This window comes from Hipposideros armiger, unplaced genomic scaffold, assembly GCF_001890085.2.
Source record: "Hipposideros armiger isolate ML-2016 unplaced genomic scaffold, ASM189008v1 scaffold_385, whole genome shotgun sequence".
Lineage (NCBI taxonomy): Eukaryota > Metazoa > Chordata > Mammalia > Chiroptera > Hipposideridae > Hipposideros > Hipposideros armiger.
In genome coordinates this window covers 1,050,362-1,067,663 of record NW_017731735.1, presented here as the reverse complement: position 1 = coordinate 1,067,663, position 17,302 = coordinate 1,050,362, and the positions used below count along the sequence as shown (strand labels likewise).

At 40.3% G+C, this 17,302-nt stretch overlaps 1 protein-coding gene across 3 annotated transcripts in view; it reads right to left on the bottom strand.

Annotated features, from left to right (window-relative positions):
• SLC7A8 (solute carrier family 7 member 8) overlaps window positions 1–11,242 on the bottom strand; it is a 49,430-nt gene extending 38,188 nt beyond the window's left edge. Inside the window, exons 1-2 of one of the 3 annotated variants that reach the window (XM_019663179.1) lie at window positions 10,750–11,241; window positions 10,312–10,485 (exon numbers count right to left, since the gene is read on the bottom strand). In XM_019663179.1, the coding sequence (XP_019518724.1) occupies window positions 10,312–10,462 (151 nt within the window). In that variant the 5' untranslated portion in view covers window positions 10,463–10,485; window positions 10,750–11,241. Of the gene's footprint in view, window positions 1–10,311 lie in introns of all 3 variants that reach the window. The other 2 variants (XM_019663180.1, XM_019663178.1) reach the window with 2 other exon arrangements.
• Between the last annotated feature and the right edge of the window lie 6,060 nt (window positions 11,243–17,302).

Below are 17,302 nucleotides of genomic sequence, written 5' to 3'. Positions count from 1 at the left end.
GAAAATTACAAAGATAAAATCTAAAAAAAATTGAATTGTCCTAGGGAACAGGAAGGAGAGGAATGGCTATTTCTGATTCTAGGAAGCTGCTACCTAGAAAACCAGAATCAGGTAATATTTCCCTCCACCTTAGGGGCCTGTGGAGCTTCTGTAGGGAGAGGAATGTCACTCACAGCACAGCTCTGCTCTGGAACTGAAAGAACATTCACATTACATTTATCCAAAAGTAATGCCTACTATATACAAGTTTTAGTGTAATTACTTGACTAATATTTATCTCCCCCGACTGGACTGTAAGCTCCATGAGAACAGGAACTGTATTGCTTCCTCTCGCCTGTGAAGTGTCACATAGTAGACGTTCCACAAATGTTTACGTCTGAAAGATATCAGAAAGAAAGATATCAATCTAGAACTTTAATGTATCTGTTTCTTTGAAACCGCCAAATCCTGTGAACTATGTCAAGTGTATATTGTAGGCAAATGAGTAAGGCAACCCAGTTATTTCACTGCTGAGGAGAGTAGGCTGGCTATTATTACCATCCCCAATTTAGAGGGGAGGAAAGTAGGACAACTATCATTCCCATTTTCAAAATGAGGAAAATGAGGGAGTTATTATTATCCCTATTTTATGGATGAAGAAACTGAGACCCAGAGAGGTAGTTATTTACCTAAACTATAGGGTAAGTTAGTAGCACCTGGATTAGAAACTAAATCTTCTGTCACAGCTTCAAGCTTTTCCCTGAAAATTATCAGTTGTATATGCTCCACTCTATAAGCAATGAGAGTGGTTCACAGAAGATGCTTATTAAAGAACCGGAACACAGATCTGATTCCTTCGTTCTATTTCAATACCACCTTCAATGGTGATTTACAAAACATTCACACCCATTACCTTACTTGATTTTCATAACCACTTCCTTAGGTACATAGGTCGGGTACTATCATTTTATTTACCTTTGTAAAGACTGAGGTTCAGAAGCATGAGGAGATGACCTAAGTCCCATACTGAGTAGGTAGCAAAGTCTGGACGAGAGGCCAAGGCCTTGGACTCCTTGCCCAGCATTTCCTCCACTACCCCATGCTGCCTCTCCTGTAGAAATTGCACAACACACACTTTAGCTGTGGGGCTTTTAAACTTGGACACTGTCCAAATGAGACTTCTCTGTAGTGGCTTTGAAAAAGGAGAACTGGGAAAGGCTTCTACCTTGACTCTGAATCTTTCTTGATGGAAGGTTGGAAGAAAGTTGATTAGGGTGTAATTTTGTTTTCTCCATTGTTTTACTCTTAGACTCATTGTCTATAAAACCTTTCAAGAATGAGATGCCCACCCATCTGATATAGACAAGGTACTGGAGATTGGTGTTTCAACCCTCCCTTTCATCCACCCCAATTAATAAAATAATCATTTTATTATACAAATCTTCTTTAGTGAAAAGTAGGTCTTAGGATGCCTGGACAATGAGGTCCAGCTTGGCTTGTTCTGTCAAAGTAAAGCCAAGCAAACCACTCCATTAAAAAGGGCAAGTTGTACTGGTGGGCAAGTCTTCACTAGAAAAATTGCTGGGATTGAGAAAATCTACATTCGCTATGAATAATCATTAACTTCCTGACCTGTGGGCCAATACCCATGTGATTCCTATTAAAGGCTTTACTCACATCCAGGCCTGTCCACACTGGAATGCTGTAGCCATTAAGGAATTTCCTAAGGCATGGAATTACAGACTTCTTACATTCAACAGACACTCAGATCCAAAAGGCTTTGGCCTTCCTTACTAACTCATGCTTGTCCTGAAATATAGCCAGAGCTCCTCCTGGGGCTTGGAGGGTCTGTCCATTTCCACATGTCCAGAGAAACCCTAGGTGAACCTTTTTTATGCTTTGCCCATAAAGTGTCTAGGAGGATCTCAGGATTTTCAGGACTGAGGGAACAGCGTGGAAGCAGGGACTAGTAGATTAAGGCTGGGCTATGATCCTCATGGCAGGCCTGGAAGTTCACCATGCCTCTCACCCTGTATATACTTTCCCATCAGGACTGTACAAACAGCTGCCTCAGGGAGAGAGCCAGTCAAGACTCTGACACATGCCCTGTCTCCACACAGCATCTCCTGCAGAACACAGATGTGGAAGGTGCTGCGGGACTCGACTGATTTGGATTCCTTCCTGAAAAGTGAAAAGGGCACCAGACTTAGAGTGGAAGGAGCCATTGAGTCCTTGCTTTGCCACTCACGTGTGACCTGAATTTTTCTGAGGGTCCCTTTCTTCATCTGCTAAATGGGAATAATTGTTCCTGCCCTGTCTACCTCAGAGGGATGTCGCGGGGATCAAAGGAGATCACATATGTATGGAAGTACTTTACAGTCCGTGAGATGCTGGCAAATATAAGGAATTGCTAGAATTTATAGCAGTAGTAATAGAGCCCATCCCTAAAAGAATCTGAGGCTTGGCTCCAAAATGGAACTGTAGAGCCAGGACCATGAAGTATTCTCTGAATCATTTGTCTGCTTGTCTAGGTATAATTTTTAGATGCCGCAGGTGGGCGGCCAACAGGTAATTGCATCTCAAAGAGTATTTATTGAGCACCCACTCTGTACATGCTTGCTTTAAGAGGTAATTGGGAAGCACTTGTTCACACATGGACTTTTAACGAAATAGAGGGAGCCAACCACCACCCACCAGCCACTGAAAGACATGCACTTTGGCCTGAGGGACTAAGAATGCTGAGCCCTCAAATATGCCCAATAAAGGTTCACATCTGGCCTCTAGCGTCTCCTTGTCTGGCTGAGGAACCAAGCATGAGCAGTGAGAGGCTTTGTCTATCTTAGTGGTTCTTATCCAGGGGCAATTTTGCACCATTCTCCCACCCCCAGGGGACAGTTGGCAATGTCTGGAGACACTTTTGGTTGTCGCTACTGGAATCTAGTGGGTAGAGGCCAGGGATGCTTCTAAACATCCTACAGTGCACAGGACAGCCCCCAAGACAAAGAAGTATCTGGCCCAAAAGGTAATAGTGTCAAGGTTGAGAAACCCTGCTCTACCTTCAGGCCTCAAGGTCATCACCTGGATAATCTCTGAAGTCTTTTCCAAATTTGAATTTCAATGATTGGGGTGTTCATTTATTTGTTTAGTCCAAGCACAAAAATTTATTGTTCATGGAAATAACTCATTTTCAAGCTAAAAATTTTTTATTGTGGTAAAAAAATAACATTAAATTTACCATCTTAACCGTATTTTTAAATGTACAGTTCAGTAGCATTAAGTATATTCACATTGTTGGGAAACAGATCCCCCAGTGAACGATTTGTTTTTGACTGTTATTATTCAACAAATATTTTCTAAGCACTTACCACGTGCCAGACTGAATACGTGGGGATGTGAAGATGAGTTAGACTCAGTCCCTGCCCTCAAGGAATTATGTGGAGGAGTGAAGACATGTACATGAACACAGAGCTGACAACACCAGGTAGAGTAGAAGTTGCATGAGTGCTATTGCACGACATGACAAGATATTGTATTAGGGATGGAAAAGGTCACTGGCGTGGGCTGTTCAAAAGAAGCTTCCTGGAAGAGGGGAAATACAAGACAGATGCTGACAAGTAAGTTGACTCAAATCAACAGAGAGAAAAGGAAAAGCATTGTTTGGTCAATAAGCAGGTCAGACTTGGGCTGAATTGGCCAGTTTTCATCACTAGATCAGTCCAATCAAAATTTCTGAACCAGAATTAGTGTGTGTGTGTGTGTGTGTGTGTGTGTGTGTGTGTGTGTGTGTGTGTGTTTGGATTGAGGTAGGAGAGGAAGTGCGGGTGGTGGAGGATGAGCTTAAGGAAAGAAGAAAACTAATATTTATTGAACATATACCATAGGATACCAGCTATATTTTATTTTATTTTTTTGAGAATTTTTATGAGTTTATTTGATAACACATGCCAGGCGGCAAGATATCAAATACTCCACAAGAAACATCTGTTTTACAGATAAGTAAACTGATAATTAGTACAGGTTATAAGTTTGTAAATAGGAAAGCAGTTTGCAAACCCAATACTATCTCCAAAGCCCTTCCTTCTCTGCTGTATTTTTTATGGTCCCTCCCTTTCCACAACACATTGATGCAAATCATGGAAAAATTCATTATATGTTTTCTACTTGCAGCATCAGGGCCCACTTAACAAATGCCTCCTTTTCCCTAAGGCAACCTGACTTGCCTATATCAGCTGCTTACTAAACACCCTATGCAGAATTGTACTTTAAAGAAGCAGCTAACGCATTTATGCATTTCATAAGTGTACAGGCACCTTTAAAATCTATATATAGATGAGAAAATTACAGTAATAATTCTGCAGCAATGGTACTCTCTCTGGGTAATCTGCCTTCACAACGTGCAATTCAATGTAAGGTTGCCCTGAACATCTTAAGGCATATTTTGAAACCCTCTCCCCACAAGTCACTGCTAATGATGAGGGTATTTAAAGCAGGGAGCAAACCAATGGGAAGACTTGTGACTGTGACAAAAGATGAGGGATGAGATGTGATCAATAAAGTTTTTTGGCTCAAACTTTATTCCTTCTACAAATAAAACAGCTTAAAATAGACTTGAGGAATAATTTTGCTTCTTAGAAATAAAATTCACGGGGCCGGCCGAGTGGCACGTTAGTTAAGAGCTGGCTTGGAATGCCAGCTCTGAGCAGCAGGGCACCGGTTCGGATCCCACATAAGGGCCAGTGACACTGCCCTCTACAGCTAAGATGCTGAACAACAGCTCGACCTGGAGCTGGGCTGCCTTGAGTTGCCAGCGATGGCGTAGGCTGCAGCCCCTGCTATAGTGGGCTGCCATGAGCTACCGTGTGTGGCTGGCAGCCAGCGTGAGTGGCTGGCAGCCGGTGTGAGCTGCGAAGAGCTGCCGTGAGCAGTCCAGAGGCCGGCAACTGATCTGCCTCAGCTGGCAAGAGCGCAATGATAATGCCAACATGGGCCAGTGAAGCAATGTCCTCCACAACTAGACTGAAGAGCAAAAGGACAGCAACTTGTCTGTTCCCCTGCCCTGATTCTCCAGCGCTGTTCCCCTCCTTGAATTTCCCAAAAAAAAAAAAAAAAAACTTTAAAAAAAAAAAAAGAAAGAAAGAAAATTCACCATTGCGCAGCCCAGGGCCTACCTTGTACATAATGTACTCAATGAATGTTTGTTGAGTGTGAAACTATGGGGGCCTCCTCTAGGCATAAGGGGAACAAGGCATGGTCCTTGCTCTATATACTCATTTGGGAGTTAGAAATTGGAATGGAATAGTTCCTAGTCCTCTGGGCTCCTGAATGGTTGTTTTCTGTAGCTCAGAATATATTCTTGGGATTATTTGATCATGCTTGCTTTTTTAACACCCCTCACCACTCCAAACAATAACAACAACAAGGGCAACAGCCAGAAATTCCTGAGGCATTTCTTTGTAAGCATCTGTGCTGCTGGGTTAACCCTCAGAAGAAAGCAGAAAACCATGGTAGCCAGGCAACTTGAAAAGCTCAACCAGTCTGTCCGATACCTCCATAAGATTCAAGATGCCAATATAATTCAGAAAAGTTATATACTATTGTATATGGTGCCGGCCTCTCCAAGAAGTCATCTGATCTGGGTACAGGGTGTTTTGTTGTTGTTTTTCTAAATAAAATGGGCTGTTTGGTTCTGTTTCTTGGACTCAATTTTTTTACCTGCTGGGTTCCTATTTTCTTTCCCTAATCCTAAGCATCTCCTGTTAGTCACTCATTCTGCATAACTCTGCTCTTTGAGAGAACATACTGTAGCCCTGTCTGTTGCAGGCTCAACCAGATTTCTTCTTGAGCTCCTGGTTCCTGGTGTAGGAAGCATGCAACAGGATTCCTGGCCACAGCCACTCTGAGCTCCATGTTGTGGAGCTTTTTGATTAAGCCCAGTGGCTTCAGAGTTCAATGACTTGGGTAGAACCCTGGCTCTGCCATTACCCATTACTTATTCATTCAAACCCTTCCTTTTTATAACAGTACTTATTTCATGGGATTAGATGGGAATATTCATGAAGCACTGATCAGGTACTATGTATTTGGTGCACAGTAGTGCTCAGTAAATAGTAGCTACTTATTATTATTATTATGCTGCTGGGTATAGCCTTTCTCTATTCACCAAGATGTATTTGTTTTGACAAGCCTCCCAGTTGGCTTCTGTCTCAGAGTTTTCTTTAAGAACAATGAGAGTTTTAAACATGTTTTCACCTTGAATGAACCAAATCCCAATCTCTCCATGTATTAAAAAAAATAATTGAAGTTCAAACTCAAGAAGCAATTTTCACAGTCTATCCCTCTGGTTAACAGTCAATAGACATTTTGGAAAATGTCTATTAGAAAGCTAATATATCATATCAGAGAATAAAATGCAAAATTTTCTAAAGTGGTATAAAACACATGGCTCTGAAAATCTATTAGACTTGAAAATTTTCCAAATCAGCCACTGTCATTTCAGTATGGTTATAACTATAGTCACACTTCTTTGTTGACAATCAGCCTTAAAGAAAAGCTTTTCCCAAAATTTTCAGTATCAGACATCCATGGTCTTTCCAGACTCCAACCTCAGGATGATGGTCCTCCATGGCCCACTCCCCCACTACACAATATACACCAGTCTCCCTCCCTCCTCTCTTGGTTGCCAATTAGAAATGGGGAATGGCTAAGAGCTTTGGCCACGGAGTAAGACCATCTCAGTAATCAGTTGTGTGACCCTGGGCAAATTACCTACCAGCTTTGTGATGTTTAATATCTACTTCCACAGGATTGGGTCAGGATTAAATAAAATAAAATTATATATATATATATATATATATATATATATATATATATGGTTTATATCGTATATAGCACAGGAACTGGCATTTAGTTAGAGCTCAATAAATACTGTTTTTTAAACATCTTTTTAGTTGAGATAGAATGGTCTAATAGCTAGACCTGTATAAAGTATTGCTCTGCAGCGAATAGACCAAGTTCCCCCATGAATGCATATTGTGCTAAAAACAAAAAGGTCTGACATATTATGAATATTTTTCTTTAGGCTCTGCAGCCGGCCCGATGCTTTCAGACCTAGATTCTGGGTATGTACCTAAATACATAACTGGTATAAAGTAACCTAAACAGCCAGGAACTCTGGCCCCTCTTCCATGGCTGGGAAGATCAGTGGTCCATAAAGGAAAAGTGTGCATGTGGGAGAGTTAATGGGAGAGTGGTCTGTGCTGGCCAGATCCTATAGTAGCTGAGCTGACACACCTCAGGCTCCCCACCAAGTCTTCCTTCAATTGCACCAGGAGCATTACCTTCTTCCACTCCAGCTGATCGCACAACTCCCCTTTACACTGGGACACTTCCTCCAGGAATACAACACTAACTGCTTCATCAGTAAAAACGAATACAGACCTCTGTCCCGGGTCTAAAGGAAAATACCCCTTTCAAGACATAAAAATAGAAAGGGCAGAGAATAATGCTTAAGAACTCGATTCAGGATTCAGACAAGCTCTAGGTTTGAATCTTGGCTTCAATAGTTTTCAGCTGTTTGACCTTCACCATGTTGTTTATCCTTTTGAGCCTCTATTTCCTTATCTGGAGGAAGGGTTAATAAGTGTCTACCACACGGGGTTATTGTGAGGGATAAATAAGATATTGCATGTTAGATAATTGGATGCCTGGCAAATAAAAGTTTCATACTGATAGCTATTAACAGTAGCTTTGATATAATTAATAAATGAATTTTGCTGCTCCTTCACATTCTCTTTAGAATTGGGGGTGGGGGAAGGAAGAACTCCACATTCATGGAGAAATCTAAGTTCATCTGTTGCCAATAGGTTTCCTTAGCCAAGTACATGGAGAGCAATAGCCTATTTAGATTAGAGCAAAGGTGAGGTTAAAAAATCAAAACAGAACAATCTAATGGTCCAGGTTGATGAAATTATTCTTAGCTTAAAGATTTTCAAACCAGATTCCCAACAGCCCTTTAGATAAACACTTCTTATTGCTACTGTCTTCAGACTTTTGTCCAAGAGTCAATAATATTCAACAATCATTTCAGTGATTGTTCCATGTCAGGCAGTCTGCTAAGCACCAAAGACTCAGAGATGTATAAGACACATTTTTTTTCTCTCAAGGAAATAACAGTTCAGTCATTGTCCTTTTACCCACAAAATCTCCCCAAATCATCTTCTCTACTCTGTCTTTCTCCACATCTTTCAAGATGCTTCTTAATCTAGTTCTGGGTGAGAGCCTCTACCACTTAGTGCTTCCCACCATTCACCTAACTTTGCCCTCCTTTACCCCTTATACAACTCACCATATCATTCATTTTCAATGTTCTCTGTTTAATGTATATGAATCTCATCTCCCCAGTCAGATTATAAGTAACTCTAGGGCCTGACTCTTCTATTAGTTCATTTTATATTTCTATAGCCACTGCCATTCTGTTATTTCTACTTTAGATCATCAGTGAAGATTGTAAATGAAGCTTTATGAGCTTGTATGAAACACAGTACTTTTTATACCTCCCATTGCTTCATAGTCTTAGACAAATGTTGAAGAAAGAGACAAAACAACCTCAGTATATAGGGAAATATCCTCTACCCTTGAAAACCTGCACATATGTAAGGGTAAGTGAGTAAGGCTGAGGCTGGAAGAAGGAGGTTGTGCTTGTGTGTATGTGGGTTGTGCATCTGTGTATGAATCAGAACCTTCCCAAAGGAAGGAAAATGCTTAATCCTATCAGTCAAAGTGGTGAAAGAGGTAACAGGCTCTGGGCTATTTATAAACCTTAAATTGGCATGTGCTATACATATTGAGTACTTTGCTGATCTCATTTTTTAGAGCAATTGAAATGAAGGGGAGGCAAAGAAAAGGTAATGAGATATTTAGATCACAACTATAATTTTTAAAAATAACATTACCTTTATTAAAACTGTAGATGTCTAGAGAACCTCCCAGAGTCAGAGAATTAGATAAAGTGGGATTCTATTTTAAAAACAGAGTGGAGGTAACATTATCACTGAAGTCTGGGTGTAGAGGTGAAGAGGATTATCTCAATACTATACTGATTTTATTTGATTTCAAGGGTGTTCTCCAGTGTCACTATTGCACAGGTGCCAAAAACATCCCTGTGCTACCACATGGACCATGGGGTCATCCAGAGAAACTGGTTTGTGGGCACAATAAGCCTTCAAAAAGAACTCTGGAGAGATGACACAGAAGCATATCCAGCTTGACCGTCCTGTACCCCTTACTATAGGGAGGAGGGAAAGCCCTCTGCCAAAGACAACAGGAGAAACTCTTACCCTCTGAAGTGAGGACAGTATTGTGTCATTGCCCCATTCATCTCCAGGGCCTTTCTGGGAAGAGGAAGATGTGTTTTCTGGAGATGGAGTCGTATTTGGGACCCCTTGCTGTGTGGAGTATAGTTAGGGGGTTGGAGTGGCCTGCAATGGCAGTCTCAAGAACACCTAGGCTCCCCACCTTCAAAGCTTCCCAGCCAGGACACATTTCACCCATCAGTTCCTCCTTGACTCCACATTTTAGTTACTCCCAGTTCCCTTCAAGAGCCTCACAGGGTCTTTCTTGCATGTTTGAAGATAGGTGGACTTCACTAGACAACTAGAGAAACTGCAAACTATGCATTTACAGAAAGGCACAATCTGTCTCTTCTTTTCTTCCTTATCTTCTCATCTGTAAAATGGGAATAAGAGCCCTGTCATATCTACTTCACAAGGTGCTGCCTAAGATGGAAAAGCTATGAAAAGGCAAAGTATTATTATCACAGCTGTAGCTATTTTTATTACACATCCCCTAGGCTCATAGTTTCATACAACATAAAATAACAAAATATTTACTAAACATATCTCAAAAGCTAGTCCAGGGCCTGCTGAGGAGATGGTTGCATAAAAGCTTGTTAAAACTTCAGGCTCCCTAGCCCTACCTTAAGCCTACTGAACCAGAATCTTCAAGTGGGGTGTCCGGAGACCTGTATTTTTTTTTTTTCAACAAGCTCCCGGGCAATGTTTCCATCAGCCAGGTGTGCGATCCCTATTTGCTCCATTCTATGAACACTGGACAGAACTGTTCAGCTTGGTTTGGAAGAAGAGATGTATGACATACACCAACCACTTCCCATACCTCTCAAACTTGACCAGCAAGGGTAGGTTACAGCACAAGTGACTGACAATCCTTTTCTAATGGAGTAGGGAGCAAAAATAGTACTTTAGAGGGATGACGTTTCCACAGGAGGACCACCAGAGGTGGAGAGGAGTGGTCGGTGGGGAAAGGAATTGGACTCACCTACAATGATACCGCAAGCACTGACCAATCCAATTTCTTTCTTCAGGGCTACTCCGCCCCCTCCGGACCCAGTATCTGGGCTGGCCTCTGTCTGGTTCCCACCTGGGTGGTTCTTTTCAGTGTTGTTTCGATGCCTCGCTCCTTTTTCCATCTTTCTCAGTAGGATTTCAACCTCTGAAAGGTATCTCTCTTTTTAAATGTGTATGGGCATAAATATGTTTAGACAGACAGCCTTTCAAATTCAAATGTCCTTTCCAAAATAAGGAGCACTCCCCACCCTCTTAAAAAAAGACACAGGCAGGTAAAAGAGAAAACTGAAAATATTTCTACTCTGTATTGACACTTTCTTGTCACTCGTGCTTACAACAAACAAGGAAAGTGTTGTTAAGGAGGGGTTGGGGGAGACATAGATCTTTAAATAGAAAAATAAAACTGTACCAGCTACTCCGGCTGGAATTCTCCTGGAAGGGATGTAAATCTTCAGAAAACAGGATGGTTCTGCAATACGCACCAGGCAATGGCTTATTTCAAACACTTCAAAAAGAGATAATCTGGATTTCCCCCAGCTCTTCACCTAAGAAAACAGGTTTTCACCTCCCTTTAGCCTTTTCTTTTATGAGGATAAAAGTACTTTTCATTAACCGAAGGGTAAAAAGGCAATCCTCCGCTACTTTCTTCTCTTGCAGAAAAACAACTGTGGACCCAACCGGTTTGCTCAGGATCTTGTTTCCACCTGCTGTGGATTTCTTCTCCTCTCCCTGTCTTCTCCCTTCCGATTTTTCCAGATAACTTCTCCTGCCTCGCTTGTCTTCTTGTCCTTGTTTTCCTCTTCCGATCTCCGTGCTCACGGCACAGGCTGCCCCATCTATCTTGGTTGCAGGCGAGTGGCTCTGGCAAACACGAACGTGCTTCCCTTTTCGCGTGTGCTTTATATGTGCTGAGCTAGCTCCGCCCTCGCTCCGTCCATTCCTCTCCATCCTCACTCCGTCTCCTCCCTCCTCTTCAATTTAAATATTACCTCCCAGCCCCCAAAATCACCGAGAAGATGCGTTAAAAATATTTCTCTTTGTAATCGTCTCTTTTTCTCCATCTTCTTGGAAGAAGTGGAAGTCAAATCTTTCCCTGGCAACTGTTCTCGGAGAGTTCATTAGCTAGTATAGCCTTACAGGTCATACAGCATTTGTGAGCTTTATAAATAAGGGACAAGTTGTGTAGACGCTTTTATGCCATCAGAAGGACACTGGCGAATGTACTAAAATATTTATGTCTGGATCATTTGAGGATACTGGAGAGAAGGTTGTAGGGACATTATCTTCAAGTTTCTGAAAGGAGGAGATCCACCGGTGGGGGTGGGTGATGGAAAGAATTAAGAATAATGGAAAAGAGTTTCATTTAGTATAATCGTGAGCTGTGAAGACTATAGTGAAAACAAAATCACCAGGAAGAGGTGGGAGCCTCACTGTTCACAGCTCTTATTTAGTGTTTGCTGAATCAGGAACAAAGTGACTCTCACCCTGGTCCCAGGAAAGAACGACACAATCTGGTGGAATGGGGCCTTTCACAGCTTCTAATACTTTTTGCACCTATAAATTATTTGAAAGGCAGACCGGGAGGGGGTGGGGAGTGATCAGCATCTCTCTGATCATGAAGCAGATTGTTGATGTTAAAAGATGACTAACTTATGATTATATTGATACTGTCTTGGCTTCCCTGAAGCATTTCACCCAGAAACTGCTGCCTTAAGCGTGAGAGCAATGATGTCTATTTATAATTGCAAAGTATTTTGAAAAAAACAGCAAGAAACAATATAGCAGACAGCACTATACATCTAAAATAAAAGTATTTTGAATCTCTATGAAATATATTATGTAAAAGTATTTGACTTTAAAGCAAGTCTAAAAAAATAAAATTTCCCAAGCTGACCACTAAGTATAGGAGTTAGGCCTCAATATTTAAAGAAAATATTCCAAAAGATTTCGGATTTTAAGGAAAAGAAATACTTACTTTCTTAAAATGGAGGTGGTTGATCTATTGTAGCAAAGATTTTTCCAAAGGAAGGTGAAGTCCAATCAGCAGTCTTTTCCACTTTGCTCCTTGACCACTCAGCAATAATTAAGGAATTTCAAAGGGTGAGAGTTCAACCCTTTCTTCTCTTCCAGTTCAAGATACTGCAAATTGAAAGCCTCAGAAAAAAAAAAAAAAAAAAAAAAAAAGACAAGGCAAGGAATATATAGCACAAAACTCCATGGGAGGGGATGAGTCATGGGAAATGAAACATTTTGAATTGCCCCTGGCCTTTCCTGACAACATTAGAAAGCAATGATAGGAAAATCGATGGATTAATTATTAAATAATCTGATTTGAAGACTTTTGCTCAAATTTCAGCATCAAAGTATAAAACAAATAATGTTTCTGCTTTTAAAACATAAGTTCTTTTGGTAATATTTGTATTTCTAATTTAAATTATGTAGATTTAATATGAGATAAAACATGAATGTGACTCATTTGAAGTCTCTTGCCCAAACCAATGCAAACTGACCACAATATGGTAAGCTTTAGCCATCTCAATTTATGAACTAAGAAGCTACAGGGGGTTATAGGATTAAATACATTCTTGGGATGTAGTGGTACTCAGCATACCAAATTGAAAAGGAAGGCTGTCGAAGATTAATATTTCTATTTCTTTAGCACTTGGAGTTTGCAAATAGATTATGACTGTCTACTAGTGGTACAAAATAAAAGCTAGGAAAGGATTCTCCCCTCCTTCAACACACCATTTATTCATATTATATGGCTCTTTTCAGGTTGGGATCTTTTTGTGAAATAAACCCTAAGTGTGTCAAAATTCCACATGACTAATGTTGAACACAGGAGGAAAAGAAAAATCTTGGTGTAACATGTTGAGAAAAATCTGCAGAAATTATCAACTGAAGTTTCTTAAATTTTGAGTACTAAATTCGTTTTTACTCATAACTATTCTACATTTGTTTTTATATCTTTCATTCTACTTTCTACATTTAAGTAGTGCTTTACTGTCTACAAACTGTTTTATGCACAAATCTTAATTTTTTTCCTCCTCGCTAAATACTCTGGGTAGATAAAGCAGTTATATTTTCCTGTTGTAAAGATTATAAAGCAGAGGCTCAGAGAAGTATCTTACCTGAGGTCAAAGACCAGACACTTAACCTATTCATGGACAAGAGGGATATCAGTGGTTTACACTGAGAGCTTTCCCCAGGACATTATAGCTACTTGCTGATGCCTCAACTTCCTTTGTCTGAAGGAAACAGAAGGCTCCTTTGATAGGGACATGTCCACCTCTTCTTGAGTTGGTGTCATAACTGTGCCTTTTAGAGACCCACCTTGAAACCAACACTTAACACCTGTTCAATGAGACCCACAGAACTGAATTTGCCTTGCTCACCACCTCCAACATTTGTCACCCCTTCACACAGTTCCCAGCTTGGTCATTTTCCAAATACTTTACTCCAATATTTGGGTGACTGTTTTCCATTGTTTTGAATGCTTAAGATGGGAAGAAATTGTTTCTTTTAACCAGAGAAAGGGTAAAATAAGAGGGTTGTTTTCTAATGAGTAAGGATTTAGGAAGAGAAAGGCTGTGTGAGGCTGACACCTACTGCACAAAGAGGGAACATGCTACTTGTATAATAGTTAAATAAAAAACACTGTCATATTCCAATATATTCCCTTTTTGAAAAAACAGGTAAGAAGTATCTGCTAATGCAAAGAAATAGAACACAAAGCTCATTCACTCCATTCTAGATTCCCCCCACCCCCGGACCCAATAGATAAGCACTCTGTTCTTGTTTTTTTGTAATTGAGCTATGAAGTCTGAGGTCACTAACAGAGGACCCAAATCTCTTCCCGGAGGAAACTCACAGTCCATGCTTCCACTCCGTTCTTCTTCTTGCACCTACATGTCCAGAATCAAAAGGAAACCTGATTTCAACTAAAGCCAGCTTTCTTCCTAGAATCCCAGTGACCACTGCTTACTACCAAACGGTGGCTTCCTGAACTAGTGGTTCTAGCAGCCTTTATTTCATTAAAAATGGAATGCAGATGAAAATTAGTGAGCAAAGAGGAAGGAACTTAAAAAAAAAAGTCAAAACAGATCAGAAAGAAAGAAAGGAAGATGAAATGAGGAGATGCAGTCAGTTAATAAGCCCTTTTAGTGTATGCTCTGTTTGCCTTTTGGACATATTCATAGGTTCAAAGGAAGTTGCATCCTCTAGGGTTTATGTGGTCCTGAGATTTTGGATGGAATGACCGTTTTGTTATGACGGTCAATTAATTCATGCTCTTTTAGATATAATGATGAATCCTTGCTCTGACACTACAAACAAAATTCCAGCAAATTACTCTTCTGTCTGCTGCACTTGGCTGGATTCCATGAAGCCAGCCCAGCACTAGTGGGAAAGAAATAAAGATGCATTCCCTGAGGCAGGTTGCATGTCCCTAATGCCTTTGCTGGGCCCAAGCTCTTTGTGGGGCCTTGGTATTCTTTCTAAGGATTTAATGACTCCAGTTCTGAGTGCTTAAATATGGAAACTTACACTTTCTAATTAGTTTTTACTGAGGATTTATCTTTACCAAAGATGAGGGCTCATATCTCCTTTAAAATTAATTAATTAAAACAACGTACAGTGGAAATGAGGAAAATGAGGAATCCTCATTGATAGCTCAAAAAATAATGTACTGTTGCTTCTGACAATGCAATATATATTGAGAAAGCACAGCTGCTCTTAAATCTAACATAACACAATAGCAGCTAGGCACCCAACAAATTCCTTTTTCATAATCAATTAGAGAAATAAACATTATAAAGGAATATGTCTTCCTCCTTCTGATTGTGACCAATACACCAAAAAATAATAAGTAGTCCCCATTGTTAATGAAAGCCTTTTGCTATGGGATCTATAAAACAATAATATATCTAAATGTCCATGGAATTTCTTTTTCTTAACAAAGTCTGGTGCTACAGGAGGGCTCATATCTTTTAGGATATAGCAGATAAGTTCCCCGAGGTCAGAGATTTGTTCTGTTCACTTCTGTAACCCCAGTACCTAAAATGGTGCCTGGTACTCAATAAACATGATTGAATGAATGAATGAATGAATGATGATGTACATTAATGCATAATAAATTAATTGGTAATGGGTAGACTGATGTGTTGACTAATTGTAGTAAGATGCTGCATACAAATGAACAAAACCTTTGCTTGTTTCTTTACCATTGTCTCCCTAATGACTAGAGCAGGGCTTGGCATATAGAAGGAATTTAATAAAAACATATTTATTCAGTAATCATTGCATAGTGAATCAGTTAGGAAAATAAAGGTATATTTTCAAGATAAATTTTAATCATTTAGTGCCAGTTGTTGAAAATCTAAATTCTAAGTTCCAAAGGAGGATTTCACAAAGAGTATCTCCTTCCAAACCTTGCATCCAAGAATATGCAAATGTGGGAATGCCAAAAACAACTGTGGCTAATTTGGTGAAAGCTATGCCTTTAATTGTTCTTCTTAAGACCAATTTTTTTTTAAATTGGGGAATTGGGGGAGGGGAACAGTGTTGGGGAATTGGGGAGGGGGATCACCTAAGTTGTTGTTCTTCAATCTTAGTTGTGGAGGACCCCAGTCACCATCTGGCTTCCCATCGGCAGCTCGTGGCCTCTAAGCTCAAGGTGCTGTGTTACAATCTTAGTTGCAGGTGGGCGTAGCCACCATTCCATGCGGGAGTTGAACCAGCAGCCTTGTTAAGAGCGTACGCTCTATCCACTGAGCCATCCGGGTGGCAGCTCAGCTCAAGGTGCTGAGTTTAGTCTTAGTTGCGGGTGGGCATAGTCCGCCATCGAACAGGCAGTCTTGTTGTTACACCAGCTGAGCCATCCTGCCACCTGTTGGCAGCTCCGCGGCAGCTCAGCTCGTGCTCTTAAGCTAACTCTTAACCAACTGAGCCACTCGGCTGGCCCTTAAGACCAATTTTTCACCAATGCACTGTACACCTGAAGCTGAAGTAGAATAGTATTGAATGTCAACTATAATTATATATGTATATATATTCATGGGATGTGGAGTATATAGCATAAGGAAGATAGTCAATGGTATTGTAACAGCTATATAAGATGTCAGAGGGGTAGTAGTTTGGGGGAGGGGGACTATCACTTTCTGTGGGGTGTAAATGTCTAACGAGTACATTGCTTTGTACACCTAAAACTAATGAAAAATAAATAAATAAAAGATAAAAAAGACCAATTTAATAAAAAATGTAACATTTCTTTTTACCTTTTTCTCATCTAATCATGATAATTAACTGTGCTCTCCTGTGCTAGAAATGTGTAGCAAAGTTAGGAAGGAAATACAAAAGTTTGGTTAGGTGAAAATGTATGGACCCAATCACTTGAAACTTTTGCCAGGCTATATATGGTGTGGAACTTACTGATATAGCATATAAAATCCATAGTAAGAGAATGTGGTCTTTTAGGAAATTTCCAATACTACACAGCTTATCAGATTAATAGAGAAAGAAATTCTAATCGAAATTGGATTTCATATACCTGGGTGTGCTCAATTAATTTCATTCACATATTTAGCCAATATTGATCAATTGTTTACTGTGCTAGATACTGGAAATATAATGTTGTACAAAGACTATCTGCCTTCAAGGACCTCAAGTGCTGTGATGATTAACTTTATGTGTCAATTTGACTGGCCACAGGGTGTCCAGATTAGACACTATTTCTGAGTGTCTGTGAAGGTGTTTCTGGATGAGATTAGCATTTGAATCAGGGGAGTCAATAAAGTAAATTGCCCTCCCCAATGTGGGTGGGTATCCTTTGAGCCTGAATGGGACAAAAGGCAGAGAAAGGAGGAATTCTCCCTTTTCCTTCCTACCTGCCTGCTTGAGTGGGGACATCTCATTTCATCTTCTCTAGCCCTCGGACTAGGCTTTAAACCACTCTGACTCCCCTG